General features: G+C 46.2%; 1 protein-coding gene across 6 annotated transcripts in view; it reads right to left on the bottom strand.

Moving 5' to 3' along the window:
* Positions 1 to 436: 436 nt before the first annotated feature.
* supt5h (SPT5 homolog, DSIF elongation factor subunit) overlaps positions 437 to 16,205 on the bottom strand; it is a 60,422-nt gene continuing 44,653 nt past the window's right edge. For 2 of the 6 annotated variants that reach the window (XM_031317371.2, XM_031317376.2), the window contains 7 exons: positions 16,044 to 16,171; positions 14,618 to 14,726; positions 13,210 to 13,368; positions 12,447 to 12,615; positions 8,651 to 8,848; positions 3,348 to 3,443; positions 2,784 to 3,042 (listed from right to left, as the gene is read on the bottom strand). In XM_031317371.2, coding sequence (XP_031173231.1) covers positions 2,902 to 3,042; positions 3,348 to 3,443; positions 8,651 to 8,848; positions 12,447 to 12,615; positions 13,210 to 13,368; positions 14,618 to 14,726; positions 16,044 to 16,171 — 1,000 coding nt within the window. In that variant the 3' untranslated portion in view covers positions 2,784 to 2,901. Of the gene's footprint in view, positions 656 to 2,501; positions 2,721 to 2,783; positions 3,043 to 3,347; positions 3,444 to 8,650; positions 8,849 to 12,446; positions 12,616 to 13,209; positions 13,369 to 14,617; positions 14,727 to 16,043; positions 16,172 to 16,205 lie in introns of those variants that run through there. The other 4 variants (XM_031317375.2, XM_031317377.2, XM_031317374.2 and 1 more) reach the window with 3 other exon arrangements.

Raw genomic sequence — 16,205 nt, 5'->3', positions numbered from 1 at the left:
CCTGTAGGCTGTAGCCTGTAGGCTGTAGGATGTAGGATGTAGCCTGTAGGCTGTAGCCTGTAGGCTGTGACCTGTAGGCTGTAGCCTGTAGGCTGTGACCTGTAGGCTGTAGCCTGTAGGCTGTGACCTGTAGGCTGTAGCCTGTAGGCTGTAGGCTGTGACCTGTAGCCTGTAGGCTGTAGCCTGTAGGCTGTGACCTGTAGGCTGTAGCCTGTAGGCTGTGACCTGTAGGCTGTAGCCTGTAGGCTGTGACCTGTAGGCTGTAGCCAGTAGGATGTAGGCTGTAGCCAGTAGGATGTAGGCTGTAGCCTGTAGGCTGTAGCCAGTAGGATGTAGGCTGTAGCCAGTAGGATGTAGGCTGTAGCCTGTAGGATGTAGGCTGTAGCCTGTAGGCTGTGGGACGTAATAATCTGCTGTGTGGGTGGTTTTGGCTCTTAAACCAAAAAAATTCCCCACGTCTGTCTTTGTTTGTGTGTGTGTGACAACACAGCCAACACTATTCTCACTACAGTCTCAGTCTACAGTCAGGGTGTGTGTGTCTCTGTCTATCTCTCTCTATGTGTGTGTGTGTGTGTGTCTCTGTCTCTATGTATGTGTGTGTGTGTGTGTGTCTGTCTCTCTGAGTGTGTGTGTGTCTCTGTCTGTGTGTGTGTGTCTCTCTGTGTGTGTGAGTGTCTCTGTCTGTCTGTGTTTATGTGTATGTGTGTGTGTGCGTGCGTGTCTCTCAGTGTGTCTCTCAGTGCTCCAGGCGTCCCAGGAACCTCATTGATTACAATGTCACACAGCTCTGTTACACTTAAATGCTAGTAGATTGTTGATCAAATGTTTCTCTGTGAAGAGAGAGTGAGAGAAAATTTCCAAAGGGATGGTCAACAAGTCGGCTCTTTAGATCAGACCGTGGTCTCCGCTACGTATTTTCTTGTCTTTGTTTTTGGTAGAAGGTTTACAGGAGTTTTCGTTTTAATTACGGTTGAACTGATTCCAAACTTTGGACACTTTCTCGAGGAATCATTTCAGCGATTGACCACGAAAAAGTGGTCCCAAAGTGTTAATTTTTCTCATGAGTTTGGTTTTTCTTAGTTATTTGATGCTTAAAAAAACGGGCTGAAACGTCATGATTGACAGCTGGGATTGACTCCCTGTGATTGGTCGGGCAGGGTGTGTGGGCGGGACTTGGATACTCCACTGGCTCCAACACTACAAGATGGCAGCGCCCGAATCCGGGAGATTTTAGCTTCACTTTTGTACAGCGGGAGGAAGAGAAGACACGACAAACCAACGTGTAGAAACCAAGTGATCAACTGGGTCACAGTTTATTGACATGTTACACTTTTTTCCTTCACCAAGAAACCAAAAAAGCACTGACAAAACATTCAAATAGCACTAAAAACAGATTCAGACCACTAGTCAGAATACAGCAAAGCTAACGAAAAATAAAAAAATAAAAACGCCGGGGGGGGAGAGAGAGAGAGAGAGAGAGAGAGAGAGAGAGAGAGAGAGAGAGAGAGAGAGAGAGAGGGAGGGAGGGAGAGACAGAAATGAAGCTGGCACACTCAGAGATTCACTCCCAGAGGGAATTAGGGTCAAACACGTGTCTTTAACATGATTCCTCCTCCGTCTGAAAGGTCTTCGCTGTAGCCAGTAGGATGTATGCTGTAGCCTGTAGGCTGTAGGATGCAGGCTGTAGGATGCAGGCTGTAGGATGTATGCTGTAGCCTGTAGGCTGTAGCCAGTAGGCTGTGGCCTGTAGGATGTAGGCTGTAGGATGTAGCCTGTAGGATGTAGCCAGTAGGATGTAGGCTGTAGCCTGTAGGCTGTAGCCAGTAGGCTGTGGCCTGTAGGATGTAGGCTGTAGGATGTAGCCTGTAGGCTGTAGCCAGTAGGATGTAGGCTGTAGGATGTAGCCTGTAGGATGTAGGATGCAGGCTGTAGGATGTAGGCTGTGGCCTGTAGGCTGTGGCCTGTAGGCAGTAGGATGTAGGCTGTAGGATGTAGCCTGTAGGCTGTAGCCTGTAGGCTGTGGCCTGTAGCCTGTAGGCTGTAGCCTGTAGGCTGTAGCCTGTAGGCTGTGACCTGTAGGCTGTAGGCTGTGACCTGTAGGCTGTAGCCTGTAGGCTGTGACATGTAGGCTGTAGCCTGTAGGCTGTGACCTGTAGGCTGTAGCCTGTAGGATGTAGGCTGTAGGCTGTAGCCAGTAGGATGTAGGCTGTAGCCAGTAGGATGTAGGCTGTGACCTGTAGGCTGTGACCTGTAGGCTGTAGCCTGTAGGCTGTAGCCTGTAGGCTGTGACCTGTAGGCTGTAGCCTGTAGCCAGTAGGATGTAGGCTGTAGCCAGTAGGATGTAGGCTGTAGCCTGTAGGCTGTAGCCTGTAGGCTGTAGCCAGTAGGATGTAGGCTGTAGCCAGTAGGATGTAGGCTGTAGCCAGTAGGATGTAGGCTGTAGCCTGTAGGCTGTAGGCTGTGGGACGTAATAATCTGCTGTGTGGGTGGTTTTGGCTCTTAAACCAAAAAAATTCCCCACGTCTGTCTTTGTTTGTGTGTGTGTGACAACACAGCCAACACTATTCTCACTACAGTCTCAGTCTACAGTCAGGGTGTGTGTGTCTCTGTCTATCTCTCTCTATGTGTGTGTGTGTGTGTCTCTGTCTCTATGTATGTGTGTGTGTGTGTGTGTGTGTCTGTCTCTCTGAGTGTGTGTGTCTCTGTCTGTGTGTGTGTGTCTCTCTATGTGTGTGTGAGTGTCTCTGTCTGTCTGTGTTTATGTGTATGTGTGTGTGTGTGTGTGTGTGTGTGTGTGTGTGTGTGTGTGTGTGTGTGTGTGTGCGTGCGTGCGTGTCTCTCAGTGTGTGTGTGTGAGTGTGTCTCTCTGTCTGTCTCTATGTGTGTGTGAGTGAGTGTCTCTCAGTGCTCCAGGCGTCCCAGGAACCTCAGGTTGAGGATCTTGAGCTGGTCGTCCAGCTCCATGCGGACGATGCCGTCGTCTCCGTCGATGCTCAGCAGGATGCCCGTGGCCTCGCGGTCCTCGCCCAGGATCACCTTCACCTGGACGCACGGGAACAGCCAACAGTCAGCACGATCACACAAGGCTTTACTGACACACACACACACACACACACGCACAGAGAGAGAGTGTGTGTGCATACCGGTCTCTCCTGCCTCCGAGGAGACAAGAGGTCGGCATGCAACATTACGGTAGATTTCCTTCACTAACTCGGCCAAAAAAAACAACATTCACTAGACGTTTGGCTGGAGGAGGAAAAGGCTAATTTTGAACCCTGCAGAGACAGACAGATATATATATATATATATATATATATATATAGATACAGACAGACAGACAGACAGACCTTGTTGTTCTTGGTGGGAGTGATGGGCTCCAGGTGATCGCTGCTGATGCTGACCACCTTCTCTGACTCCTGCATGAACACCGAACACATCCCGCCCTACAGGAAGACACCACACAGACCCGTCAATCACGCCACAAACGTATCACGCAACATTAAAGCACAATCGCGCACGTTATTCTGCTGACTTTTGTAGGACACCAATGCGACAAAGTGTGAAAAAAGCGACAAAACCCGACAACCGAGAAAGCCACAAAAAAGACGGAATAGGTGGGTGGGTAGATAGACAGGTAGATAGATAGATAGACAGATAGACAGGTAGGTAGATAGATAGATAGGTAGGTAGATAGATAGATAGACAGGTAGGCAGACAGACAGACAGACAGACAGATAGATAGTAGGAGTGGGAATCTTTTACCATCTCACGATTCAATTCGATTCCGATTCTTGAGGCCACGATTCGATTCAAAATCGATTTTCGATTCAAAAAGATTTTCGATTGAAAACGATTCGATTTTATCCATAATGATTTCTAATCGGGTTTCTGATCATGATCTACTCTCATCTGCTTTGCTATACAGAATGATAAACGGAGACAATAAAGTGTCTTTTTCACATTTATTAAGTTCAATTCTCAGGGAAGTGCCTTTTATCAAAAACATTGTCTGGTTCTCAATTGCTACTCATTAGTAGCTAGCTATAAAATAAGTTGGAACAAAAATAAAGTGCTTCTTCATAATACAAAATGGTTGAAAATAGATGCATTTCCCAGGAAAGTTGCAGTTTACCACAAATATCATGTAGAACATAACCGGTGAAGACAAAAAAACATCTATATTTCTCAGTCAGACTCAGTAACTTAAAGAATAACAAGTTATGAAAATAAAGTGCTTCTTTCAAAATGAAAAATAGTACCCCTAAGCTACCTGTCTCTGAAATGTTCACATGTTAGTGCCACTCTGGTCGTTTCGGTTAGGGCACTGGCGACCTTTCTTTTAGTCTCATTGTAAAGCTGTGGCACAGCTGTCTCAGTGAAAAACTTGCGGGACGGTATGGTGGACCTCGGCTCTGCTGTCTGTAACATGCAGACGAACCCCTCGTTCTCCACCACACTGTAAGGCCTTAGGTCTTTGGCGATGAAGCAGGCGACAGACCGAGTTATTTTTTTTGCCCTCTCGGAGTTGGCAGGAAGTTTCGTGAAGCACTGCAGTGTGCGTTGGTCTGCAGCTGGCGGCTGCTCTGTGTCGCTGAGCTCCGGGTGATGCCTATTAATATGAGCCCGCGCATTTGTTGTGCTGCCGAAGTACTTGGTCTTCGTTTTGCAAAGCTTGCACACTGTGTGTGTCATGTCCAGCGCAGTGCTTCCAGGCATTCGTTAAAAACCGGAATTACGCCAAACTTTAGCTTTAAGTGAAGACGGGGCTGGTTGGATCTCCCTCTCATCCATATTTGCTTCCTCTTTGTTCTAGTGATTTACCGCTCACGTTCAAAAACCGGCTGCGTGGTGACGTCCGGACGTCCCGGATAGGCTAGTTACAAAAATGGAGGCGAACAGCCAGCTGATTTTATTTATTTATTAAATCGATTCTTGGACATTTCAGATCGATTCTGAATCGTTGCAAATGAGAATCTAGATTCTTCTGTGAATCGATTTTTTGGCACACCCCTAATAGATAGATAGATAGATAGATAGATAGACAGACAGACAGGTAGATAAACAGGTAGATAGATAGATAGATAGATAGATTTTTATTCATCCCAAAAATGGGAAATAACGGTGTTGCAGCAGTAAAAATATCAGACACACAGCACACATACAGAGTAAACATTAACTAATAGGAAATAATATACATTAAATAATAATAGAATACTCCACAAGCAATATTTAAAATATATACAATTTGGAAATAAAATGTACAACTGTTTCAATAGATATAAACTTAATGTGCAAGTTGGGGAGTAAAAATAAACAACAAAAAAGGCGTGTTTGGCGATGTGTTGCGGGTTTGTTGTGCAGCCATAGGGCGATGAACTCCTCGTTTTCTTTTTGTTTTTATCTCAGAGGAGCCTCCAAAAACTAGCCTGACAAGCCAGAACCAACATCCAGATGTTGGTTCTGGCTTGTCAGGCTAGTTTTTGGATTCCAAAGACCGCTGTTCGCCAGCAGCAGCAGCCATCATCTTTGTTTTCAAGTAGCAGGGAATTCACCAAGGGGGTAAGCTAACAAGTCATCACCTCCCGTTAGCATCCCATTGACTGCCATTCATTTTGACGTCACTTTGACAGAGAATAACTTTACTTTAATGTTAACTAGCATTTTAGTGATCAATAATTAGCCTGTGCCTATGTTATCTCCTTACATATACCTACGCTCTCTGTCTCTGCTAGATTGGGAATGATTGAGATTTCTCTTGGCACAGCTACCAGAAGACTTCCAACTTTCAGACAGGTTGCTCACGTCACATCTACGTCGTCTCTCTCAGTTGGAGGCTGCTCAGTAACGCTCAGCCATCACCGGAAAAGTTCTTCTAATATCCTTCACTGGTCTCCGTCCAGAGACACGAGATCTGTTGGTCCGTTATATATATACCGTCTACGGAATTCACGCGGAACCGTCGTAACTCTGCCGTCATTATGTTAAGCCCCGCCCACCGACGAGTTGCTAGACTGACCCTGGCTGCAAATTACATTTGCTGCCGCTAGGGTGCGTCTGGATTTCTAGGGTATATATCGATGTTATATCGATATCGTGATATGAGACTAGATATCATCTCAGTCATCGTAATATGACATAAGTGGTGTCTATTCCTGGTTTTAAAGGCTGCATTACAGTAAAGAAATTAGGGCTGCCACCTCTTAGTCGATTAGTCGACTAATCGGTCGTTTTGGTCTTAGTCGACTAAGATTTCTTTGGTTGATAAGTCATTTTTTATGCTTATTCATGCTTAATTACTCATTTCCAAGAAACTTATGAGCACATTTTTGGTAAGCACAAGATTTAAAGTGGTGCTTTTGCACCAATAGTCAACCCTACAATATCGGCGCGGTATCGACGTCGAGGTATTTGGTCAAGAATATCATGATGTTAGATTTCGTCTATATCGCCCAGCCTACCTAGGCTAACCAAAAACAGGATTTATCTCCAAAGGGTCCTTTTCCAGAATTCGGGTGAATGTCAGATGATGATATTGGACGGGCTCTATGAAATACTGCCGGGATTATCAGAAAGGTATTTCCTTTCAGTTCCAGACGAGAAGCTGAACCAGATGAAAACCACAGTGTGTTTGGGACAGATGTTATGATAACGGACACTTGAGGCCTTCACACGTCAGTCTGAACACTCGGAAGGCCAAATTTTAAACACGCAATAACATTTCTGATCATGTTCTCGCTGCAGCTGCTTCCATGCTGCCACGTCGCCTCATTACATCTTCAACCTTTAGTCGCCCAGTTAAACCGCTCTGAGACTTCAAGCTGAGCTTTTTGCTTTTCTAACATTTGAATTGCAGATGAACTATTATGCGAAGGCTCTTGGCGAGTGGAGAATATGGAGACGTTTTTAGCTGCGGCTCGCTTTCTCTTAAAAACTACATTAGATCAACTTTTACCAGGCTTCTCGGGAGCCAAAAATAATTTCAGTCCCGCTGCTTTCGAAACTGTGATGAGAAAACACACTCAGTAAGGCGACTGGAGCCGCATTTTGGCACTGGATTTAACGGTTCCAGGGTTAGATCACCCGTATATCTTCTCACTTCTGTGTGCAGCAGCAGATGGATGTTTTCAGACTGTGAGGCGGGAGAGATGATGGAAAAAAGATGCAGCGTGAGATGAAAGGGAACGGTATCGCTCACGGAGGCTATTGGGTTTTAAAAAGCAATATTTTGCCACAAACTGCATCAATCATCTCACTCCTCCTCTGAGTTACAACTCGAGCCAAACCCAGAACACACAGACGTGGTGCCAGGGTTTTTTCCCCGAATAGAGGAATTGTTGGTGCCTCACCAGCGCCAAAATGATAAGACTTGAGAATAAAAAGAGTGATTTAAATCCTCGCCAATTTACCAAACCACCGTTGAACAAGCAGAACGTAAACTTAAATACGAGTCTGGCTGTGTCTGACTCTTCGGTGATCTGCACTGACAGGAGTATTTAAATATTAACACTATTTGTTGCAAGCAGTTTTGATAATTACGGCTTTATTTACTCGAGCATCTCAGGTGGCGAGGAAAAACTCCCTTTTAGGAGGAAACCTCTGGGTGGGCGGTGTCACTTTTAAAGGTCCTATGACATGCTGCATTTTGGATGCTTTTATATAGACCTTAGTGGTCCCCTAATACTGTATCTGAAGTCTCTTTATATAGACCTTAGTGGTCCCCTAATACTGTATCTGAAGTCTCTTTATATAGACCTTAGTGGTCCCCTAATACTGTATCTGAAGTCTCTTTATATAGACCTTAGTGGTCCCCTAATACTGTATCTGAAGTCTCTTTATATAGACCTTAGTGGTCCCCTAATACTGTATCTGAAGTCTCTTTATACAGACCTTAGTGGTCCCCTAATACTGTATCTGAAGTCTCTTTATATAGACCTTAGTGGTCCCCTAATACTGTATCTGAAGTCTCTTTTATATAGGCCTTAGTGGTCCCCTAATACTGTATCTGAAGTCTCTTTATATAGACCTTAGTGGTCCCCTAATACTGTATCTGAAGTCTCTTTTATATAGACCTTAGTGGTCCCCTAATACTGTATCTGAAGTCTCTTTATATAGACCTTAGTAGTCCCCTAATACTGTATCTGAAGTCTCTTTTATATAGACCTTAGTGGTCCCCTAATACTGTATCTGAAGTCTCTTTATATAGACCTTAGTGGTCCTCTAATACTGTATCTGAAGTCTCTTTCCCGAAATTCAGCCTTGGTGCAGAATTACAGCCACTAGAGCCAGTCCCACAATGAGCTTTCCTTAGGATGTGCCATTTCTGTGTCTGTAGCTTTAAATGCTATTGAGGAGGAGAGAGGGGGGGGTGTGTGTGGCCTTGACCAACCAACTTCGCTTGTTTTCAAGCCATGATGTCTCTCTCTCTCTCATGGGCGGGCCAAATTCTCTGGGCGGGCAAAGCAGAGAAAGGGGAGGTAACCTTTCCCCTTATGATGTAATATCATGCTATCAAATAAAGGCGGAAAAGCCCAAAAAATCTTTAAAACAATCAACCCAGAGCCGAGCCCGGCCGGAGCCCGTGTAAAATTATAGAAATTAAGACCGAACCCGTCGGGTCCCGTGTGTGTGTGTGTGTGAGTGTGTGTGTTACCGTGACGCTCCGTATGACGCCGTTCTGGCCCATCAGGTCCATGAAGGAGTCCTTGACGCGGACCAGGATGTCGGGGGTGACCCAGTCGCTGCCCCCCTGCTCGATGTTGGAGCCCGGGGTGTGAGGGTTGTAGCCTCCCGGAGAGGGCGCGCCGGGCGTCATGGGGCTGTAGCCCACCGGACTGGGACTGGGGCTGGCCTGTGGAAGCAACGACAGTCACGCTTACTTACTAAGAAATCGGCTGCGTTGTCTCCGCCTTTAATCATCTTCGGCCGACTGCTGGGACTGCTTCTTGACAGAACATCAAGATTTCTAAACCCGTGTGATGCTGTATACTTGGATTTCTCAAAAAGGTATGTTGTAAATTCACTGGAAAAGCCCAAACCAGAAAGCTATTGACAGACTTATAAACAATTGCTCAATTGATTATTTCCATAGAAATATAAAAGACCACGAGTCCAGCTGGGTTTCTGACCGCGTGCTCTCTACCAAAGCCAAAATACCAGACCTCAGGGCTCATGCACATTTAAACCAATACTTTTCGGCAAATTTCCATGACTATGTATTCCTGAAAATGTCAGTTGACATTATACAACAAGAATAGAAATGTGTGTTTAAGTTTACCCTCAGAGGTTTAACAAATAAAATCAATGACAATGTATGTGATTCATAGTGGGATTTATAATATACTAATAATACTATATATATATATATATATATAAATAATAGGATGACGTGAAATACATTTATTAATCACATTATTATTGGCCTGCTGGGTTAAAAAAACAAATTCCATGACTTTTCCAAAACGTTCTGGGTCTTTTTATGTTTCCAGGCCTGGAATTAGCATTTTTGAAATTGCATAACTTTTCCAGGTTTTTTCTAGACATGTGAACACTGAGACCTGTTTTGTTCTTTATATAGCACAAGGAGAATTTATATTTCACAATTACTGTTTTCTGTCAGATTGTTTATAGATCTCGACGTTTCCGACCGCACTTGAAGGCCGCGTCACTTCACAGAAAAGAGACGGAGGGACTGAGGAAACAGCTGTTACCTACAAACTCAACTACAAAGCAGTTCATTGTTTGTTGCTTGGTGTTTTAAAGTGCTCATATTATGCTCATCTTCAGGTTCATAATTGTATTTTGAGGTTGTATCAGAATAGGTTTACATGGTTTAATTTTCAAAAAACACCATATTTTAGTTGTACTGCACATTGCTGCAGCTCCTCTTTTCACCCTGTGTTCAGGTCTCTGTTTTAGCTACAGAGTGAGACCTCTCACTGCTGGAACATCTTTGTTGGCAGTCGCACATGCTCAGTAGCTAGGTAAGGACTACTAGCCAGTCAGAAGCAGAGTATGAGGGCGTGTCCTGACAGTAGCTAGGTAAGGACTACTAGCCAGTCAGAAGCATGAAAACGGGTCAGGTGAAAAAGGTGAGAATGATATTACCCCTCTAGGGGGGTCTGGGGGCATGCTCCCCCTGAAGAAAATTTTAAATATTCCATATTTTAAAGCATCAATATGATGCATTTTGAGATGCATTTTTTGCCAACCAACAGTGTAATATTTCAGTATGCACTCATTAAAGTTAATTTGACTGGCAAAACAGTTAAAGTCCTTCTGACATTACACAATAATAAAAGTCAATTTTTAAAAACTAAAAAGTATTTGGTTCAATTTTTACTTCTTCCAACCATATGTTAAATAAAGAGTCAATGTGGATTTACATATTGCAATAATATCATAATTCTACAATGAATCATTGTGAAAACTAAACTTTGCTACTTTGGCCAGGTCATCATCAAAAAAGAGAATTAGTACATTCATGATTTTGTCCATGTTGATATTAGCTGCTTTATTTACATTTATTAAAAACGTTGCATTGTTTATGTTTTCATATAGCTAGACGTCTAAACTCTGGGACGTAAATACCTGCCATGCTAATTCCAAACAGACAGCGTCAGGGCAGTTTGGGCTTCAGATCGCTTTTACACAGTGGCCATCGTTAATGACAAATCGTGTTGCTCTATGAACGTGCACACACGTATTGTTTGTATCACAAACACGGTCGGTCAGTGAAGGAGCAGTCGCAGCGGTAGCCGTCGTTGCCGGTAACGTACTCGTATGACAGAGTGCACGGACCGAAGCTTTGTGACTAGCAGCACTTTCTTACCGCTGCTGCCGTACAGTGTCTTCCTTCAACATGCGCTGCAGAAGCACCTGGCTCCCTCAATTTCGGGCACCAAGTGCTAAACAGCTTCCCGTCTCCACCATAGACATATATAATATATAATATATAATATATATCTCCACCTGTTTCCTCTTGTCCTCTATTCATGCCCAGGGCCATTTGTTTTAACTCCTTTCTCAACTAAAGCTGCCTGTATCTACATGCTCCTAGCCGCGTTAACACGTAGAACACACCGGCTCCGCACTCTCACATTTCGGCAAAGAGCCGCCCTACTTTGCATCTGATTGGCTAGAATTCGTTTCATTGGTAGGTGGAAGTTCGATGATTGGTTAAATCCAGCGCATCAAAACAAATCCCATGTAGACTTTTTCATTTATTTATTTTTCTAAAATAGTCATATGCCAGAAATCGGACACCAGGCCAGAGTACTTAACACCCCGCCCTCTTAAACATTTTCTCATCAAAGCTACACGATTCACGTAGGTCACCTATTTTGGTTTCAAAACGGCAAATTTCGCTGAAAGGTGAGTGATTTTCATGTCTGCAGTCAAAAGCAGAGTATGAGGGTGTGACCTGACAGTAGCTAGGTAAGGACTACTAGCCAGTCAGAAGCAGAGTATGAGGGCGTGTCCTGACAGTAGCTAGGTAAGGACTACTAGCCAGTCAGAAGCAGAGTATGAGGGCGTGCTGACAGTAACTAGGTAAGGACTACTAGCCAGTCAGGAGCAGAGTATGAGGGCGTGTCCTGACAGTAGCTAGGTAAGGACTACTAGCCAGTCAGAAGCAGAGTATGAGGGCGTGTCCTGACAGTAGCTAGGTAAGGACTACTAGCCAGTCAGAAGCAGAGTATGAGGGTGTGACCTGACAGTAGCTAGGTAAGGACTACTAGCCAGTCAGAAGCAGAGTATGAGGGCGTGTCCTGACAGTAGCTAGGTAAGGACTACTAGCCAGTCAGGAGCAGAGTATGAGGGCGTGTCCTGACAGTAGCTAGGTAAGGACTACTAGCCAGTCAGAAGCAGAGTATGAGGGCGTGCTGACAGTAACTAGGTAAGGACTACTAGCCAGTCAGGAGCAGAGTATGAGGGCGTGTCCTGACAGTAGCTAGGTAAGGACTACTAGCCAGTCAGAAGCAGAGTATGAGGGCGTGTCCTGACAGTACCTAGGTAAGGACTACTAGCCAGTCAGTAGCAGAGTATGAGGGCGTGCCATGCTAGCAGCTAGGTGAGCATTATAACGTGTGTTCCAAAGTGACCACGTGTGTCTCTGAAGTAAAGGCTGGACTACAACAGAGCTGTTTGGAGCAGTTAGTGAACAGTGTTTTCTGTTGGAGATGGTAAGTCCCTTTGGGGAGGACTTTGGGCTTTTTCACTTTGTAAACCTATAACATGAACAAAAAAGATATATAACACAATAAAGGAAAGGGGGGAAAGCCAGAAAGCATAATATGAGCACTTTAAAACTTTCTTGTGGCAGAGATAGAGGCAGTGATGTTTCCTGTGCGGGACTCAAAACACACAGACTAGTCCGCTCGCCGGTTACATGATTGGCCACCGCAGCGTTACAGGCTGTAAGAATGAGACCCGAGGACCGTAGCTCCTACCTGATAGGCCATGGGGGAAGGTGTCGGGTGGTAGCTGGCTGGAGAGTGTGTGTTCTGGTAGCCGACCGGTGAGGGCGCCACCTGGTGGTAGCTCTGGGGACTCGGACTGGGCTGGTAGGAGCCCTGAGGGGACGGGGCCGCATAGGGAGAATACTGCTCCGTGTTATACCTGCACACACACACACACACACACACACACGGATAGACACACATGGACAGACACGGAGACACACACAGACACACACACACACAGACACACGGACAGACACGAACACACACACACAGAGACAGACACACGAACAGACAGACAGACACACACACACGGACGCACGGACGGACGCACGCACGCACGCACGCACGCACGCACGCACGCACGCACGCACGCACGCACGCACACACGCACACACGCACACACGCACACACGCACACACGCACACACACACACACACACACACACACACACACACACACACACACAGATTAAAAGTCTTCTCTGTTGATATTAACCTCTAAATCTTTTCTGTGGGAAAGGAGAAACATCTCATGTAAAACGTGTCCTGGGGATTCAACGTTATTCCAAATATATGTCAACACATTAATAACCAGAATCTTACCGTATTTGTAAAAACATGAGGCAGGCCTGAATTCAGACATTCAGAGCTGCCAGAAGCTAGGGATACAATTTATGCCAAAAAAGGGTAAAAATGGCGTTTCTGCTGTGGAGAGCGCCACTAAGAGCAGAGAGCTCGCTGCTTGTACTCACATAGCAGGCGTGCCAGGCGTCTGAGGGTTGTACTGAGGGTTGACCTGCGGAGAGGGGACTTCTGGGTAACCAGGGGTCTGGGGGTTGGGGGTCCCCCCGTAGCCCTGAGGGGACGGGGAGGGCTCGTCGTCGTAGCCAAAGTCGTACTCCTCTTCATTCCTGGAGAGAAGGCAGAACAATTAAAATAGATAAAACCATAAAAAGGACACTTATTTGAAATAAATGTGTGCGTGTGTCTCTGTGTGTGTCTCTGTGTGTGTGTGCGTGCTTGTCTGTGCGTGTGTCTCTCTGTGTGTGTACGTGTCTCTGTGTGCGTGTGTCTCTGTGTGCGTGTGTCTATGCGTGTGTCTCTCTGTGTGCGTGTGTCTCTCTGTGTGCGTGTGTCTCTCTGTGTGCGTGTGTCTCTGTGTGTGTGCGTGTCTCTGTGTGCGTGTGTCTATGCGTGTGTCTCTGTGTGCGTGTGTCTCTGTGTGCGTGTGTCTCTGTGTGCGTGTGTCTCTCTGTGTGCGTGTGTCTATGCTTGTGTCTCTGTGTGCGTGTGTCTCTGTGTGTGTACGTGTCTCTGTGTGCGTGTGTCTCTGTGTGTGCGTGTGTCTCTCTGTGTGTGTACGTTTGTCTCTCTGTGTGCGTGTGTGTCTATACGTGTGTGTGCGTGTGTCTGTGTGTCTCTCTGTGTGCGTGTGTCTCTGTGTGCGTGTGTCTATACGTGTGTGTGCGTGTGTCTGTGTGTCTCTCTGTGTGCGTGTGTCTCTGTGTGCGTGTGTCTCTGTGTGCGCGTGTCTCTGCGTGTGTGTGTCTATGCGTGTGTCTCTGTGTGCGTGTGTCTCTGTGTGTGTACGTGTCTCTGTGTGCGTGTGTCTATGCGTGTGTACGTGTCTCTGTGTGTGTGTGTCTATGCGTGTGTCTCTGTGTGTGTACGTGTCTCTGTGTGCGTGTGTCTCTCTGTGTGTGTACGTGTCTCTGTGTGAGTGTGTCTCTGTGTGCGTGTGTCTCTCTGTGTGTGTACGTGTCTCTGTGTGTGTACGTGTCTCTGTGTGCGTGTGTCTCTGTGTGCGTGTGTCTATACGATGTGTGTGCGTGTGTCTGTGTGTCTCTCTGTGTGCGTGTGTCTCTGTGTGCGTGTGTCTCTGTGTGCGCGTGTCTCTGTGTGCGTGTGTCTCTGTGTGCGCGTGTCTCTGTGTGCGCGTGTCTCTGTGTGCGCGTGTCTCTGTGTGCGTGTGTCTATGCGTGCGTGTGTCTCTGTGTGCGTGTGTCTCTCTGTGTGTGTACGTGTCTCTGTGTGTGTACGTGTCTCTGTGTGCGTGTGTCTCTGTGTGCGTGTGTCTCTGTGTGCGTGTGTCTCTGTGTGCGTGTGTCTCTGTGTGCGTGTGTCTATGCGTGTGTGTGCGTGTGTCTGTGTGTGTGTTACCTGGAAGGTGTGTTGGGGTTGCTGGGGTCCCAGGCTCCACTCTGACCCGGCGTCCTGCTCCCATCATGCAGTGGGGTCTGCGAGCCGTAGTGAGGCGTACGACTTCCTGCTGGGCAAAAAACCATGACAATTATTTCCAGTCACATGGGAGTCACGGATAATATGTTAACGCCTCATTTTTTTAAAAACTTTTACAAATCCCCCCAAAAAAAACATTACAACACAAGAGAGAAATTAAGTGAGTGAGACTATCTATCTACCTCTCTCTCTGTCTCTGTCTCTCTCTCTCTCTCTCTCTAACACATACAACATTAAATGAAGTTAACTGTTGACCCAATACAGTAACGTGAGATATTTAAATTAGCTGATACATGGTTACACCTCATTATCTCTTACCAGTGTATCTCAGTGTGTACTTCGTCCACAGCAATCCCACCAATCAGTCCCAAAACCTCCCAATTAGAGAGGACATGACCTACACATATTCTTTGTAAATCTTTACAATCATTCCCTGAAAGAACCGAGCAGACCTGCCTTGTTGCACAGTCCAAATTTTCAGCGTGTAGCTCGCTAGCTCGGAGTCTTTTGCGAACGGCAACACAGAGAGAGGACATCCTGTGCGTCAGGCTTCATCCTGGAAATGGATGGAAACTCCAGAAATCCAGACTTTAGGGCCCTATCTTGTACCCGGCGCAGTGCAGCGCAAAGCCTGCACTGCATTCACTGGGAGGTGTGTTCAGGTGCATTCTGGGCGTGCTGGTCTTACAGGGAGGTGTGTTCAGGTGCATTCTGGGCGTGCTGGTCTTACAGGGAGGTGTGTTCAGGTGCATTCTGGGCGTGCTGGTCTTATAGGGAGGTGTGTTCAGGTGCATTCTGGGCGTGCTGGTCTTACAAGGAGGTGTGTTCAGGTGCATTCTGGGCGTATTACTATCTTGAGGCAGCGGGAAGTGATGGCACCATTGACCAACAAAAACCTGGTCTAAAGTCAATAACGCAGCATTTCATTGTTATTTTAACAGAGCATTAGTAAAATGCTCCTAGGCTCGTGCACAGCGCGCCACACTATGCTTGTTACACACACAGGGACGCACAGCAGCACACACACATACAGAAGATTACAAATAAAAATATTACGGTGCAAATCCTCCATCATAACAGCAATGCTCCAAGGTCCAAACGCGCCTGGCTTTTAAAGGGAATGGGAGATGATCTCTGATTGGTTGATTGCATGTTACGCCCAAAACACACCTCTGATTAATGAAGACACTAAGTCCAACCCTTTTGAACCATGCGCCCGGCGCACGGACCCTTTTTTCCGCCGTCAAAACTACCAAAAGTGGATTTGGACACGCCCTAAACGCACCTGCACCAGGCGCTTCACGCCGTGCTCTTAGATCATTAGAATAGAGCCCAGAAAGTCTCTTACCTTCATGAATCGGTGTCTGAGAGCCGTACATGGGCGTTCTGGAGCCGGTACCGTACATGGGCGTCTGGGAGCCGTACATGGGAGTACGCCCGTGGGTGGAGGTCATTCCACTGTGTCTCTTCGCTCCCCTGGAGAGAAGGACGAGATTAACGTAGGGTTAGG

Source organism: Sander lucioperca, chromosome 5 (assembly GCF_008315115.2).
Source record: "Sander lucioperca isolate FBNREF2018 chromosome 5, SLUC_FBN_1.2, whole genome shotgun sequence".
NCBI lineage: Eukaryota > Metazoa > Chordata > Actinopteri > Perciformes > Percidae > Sander > Sander lucioperca.
This window is presented reverse-complemented; position numbering and strand designations above follow the sequence as displayed.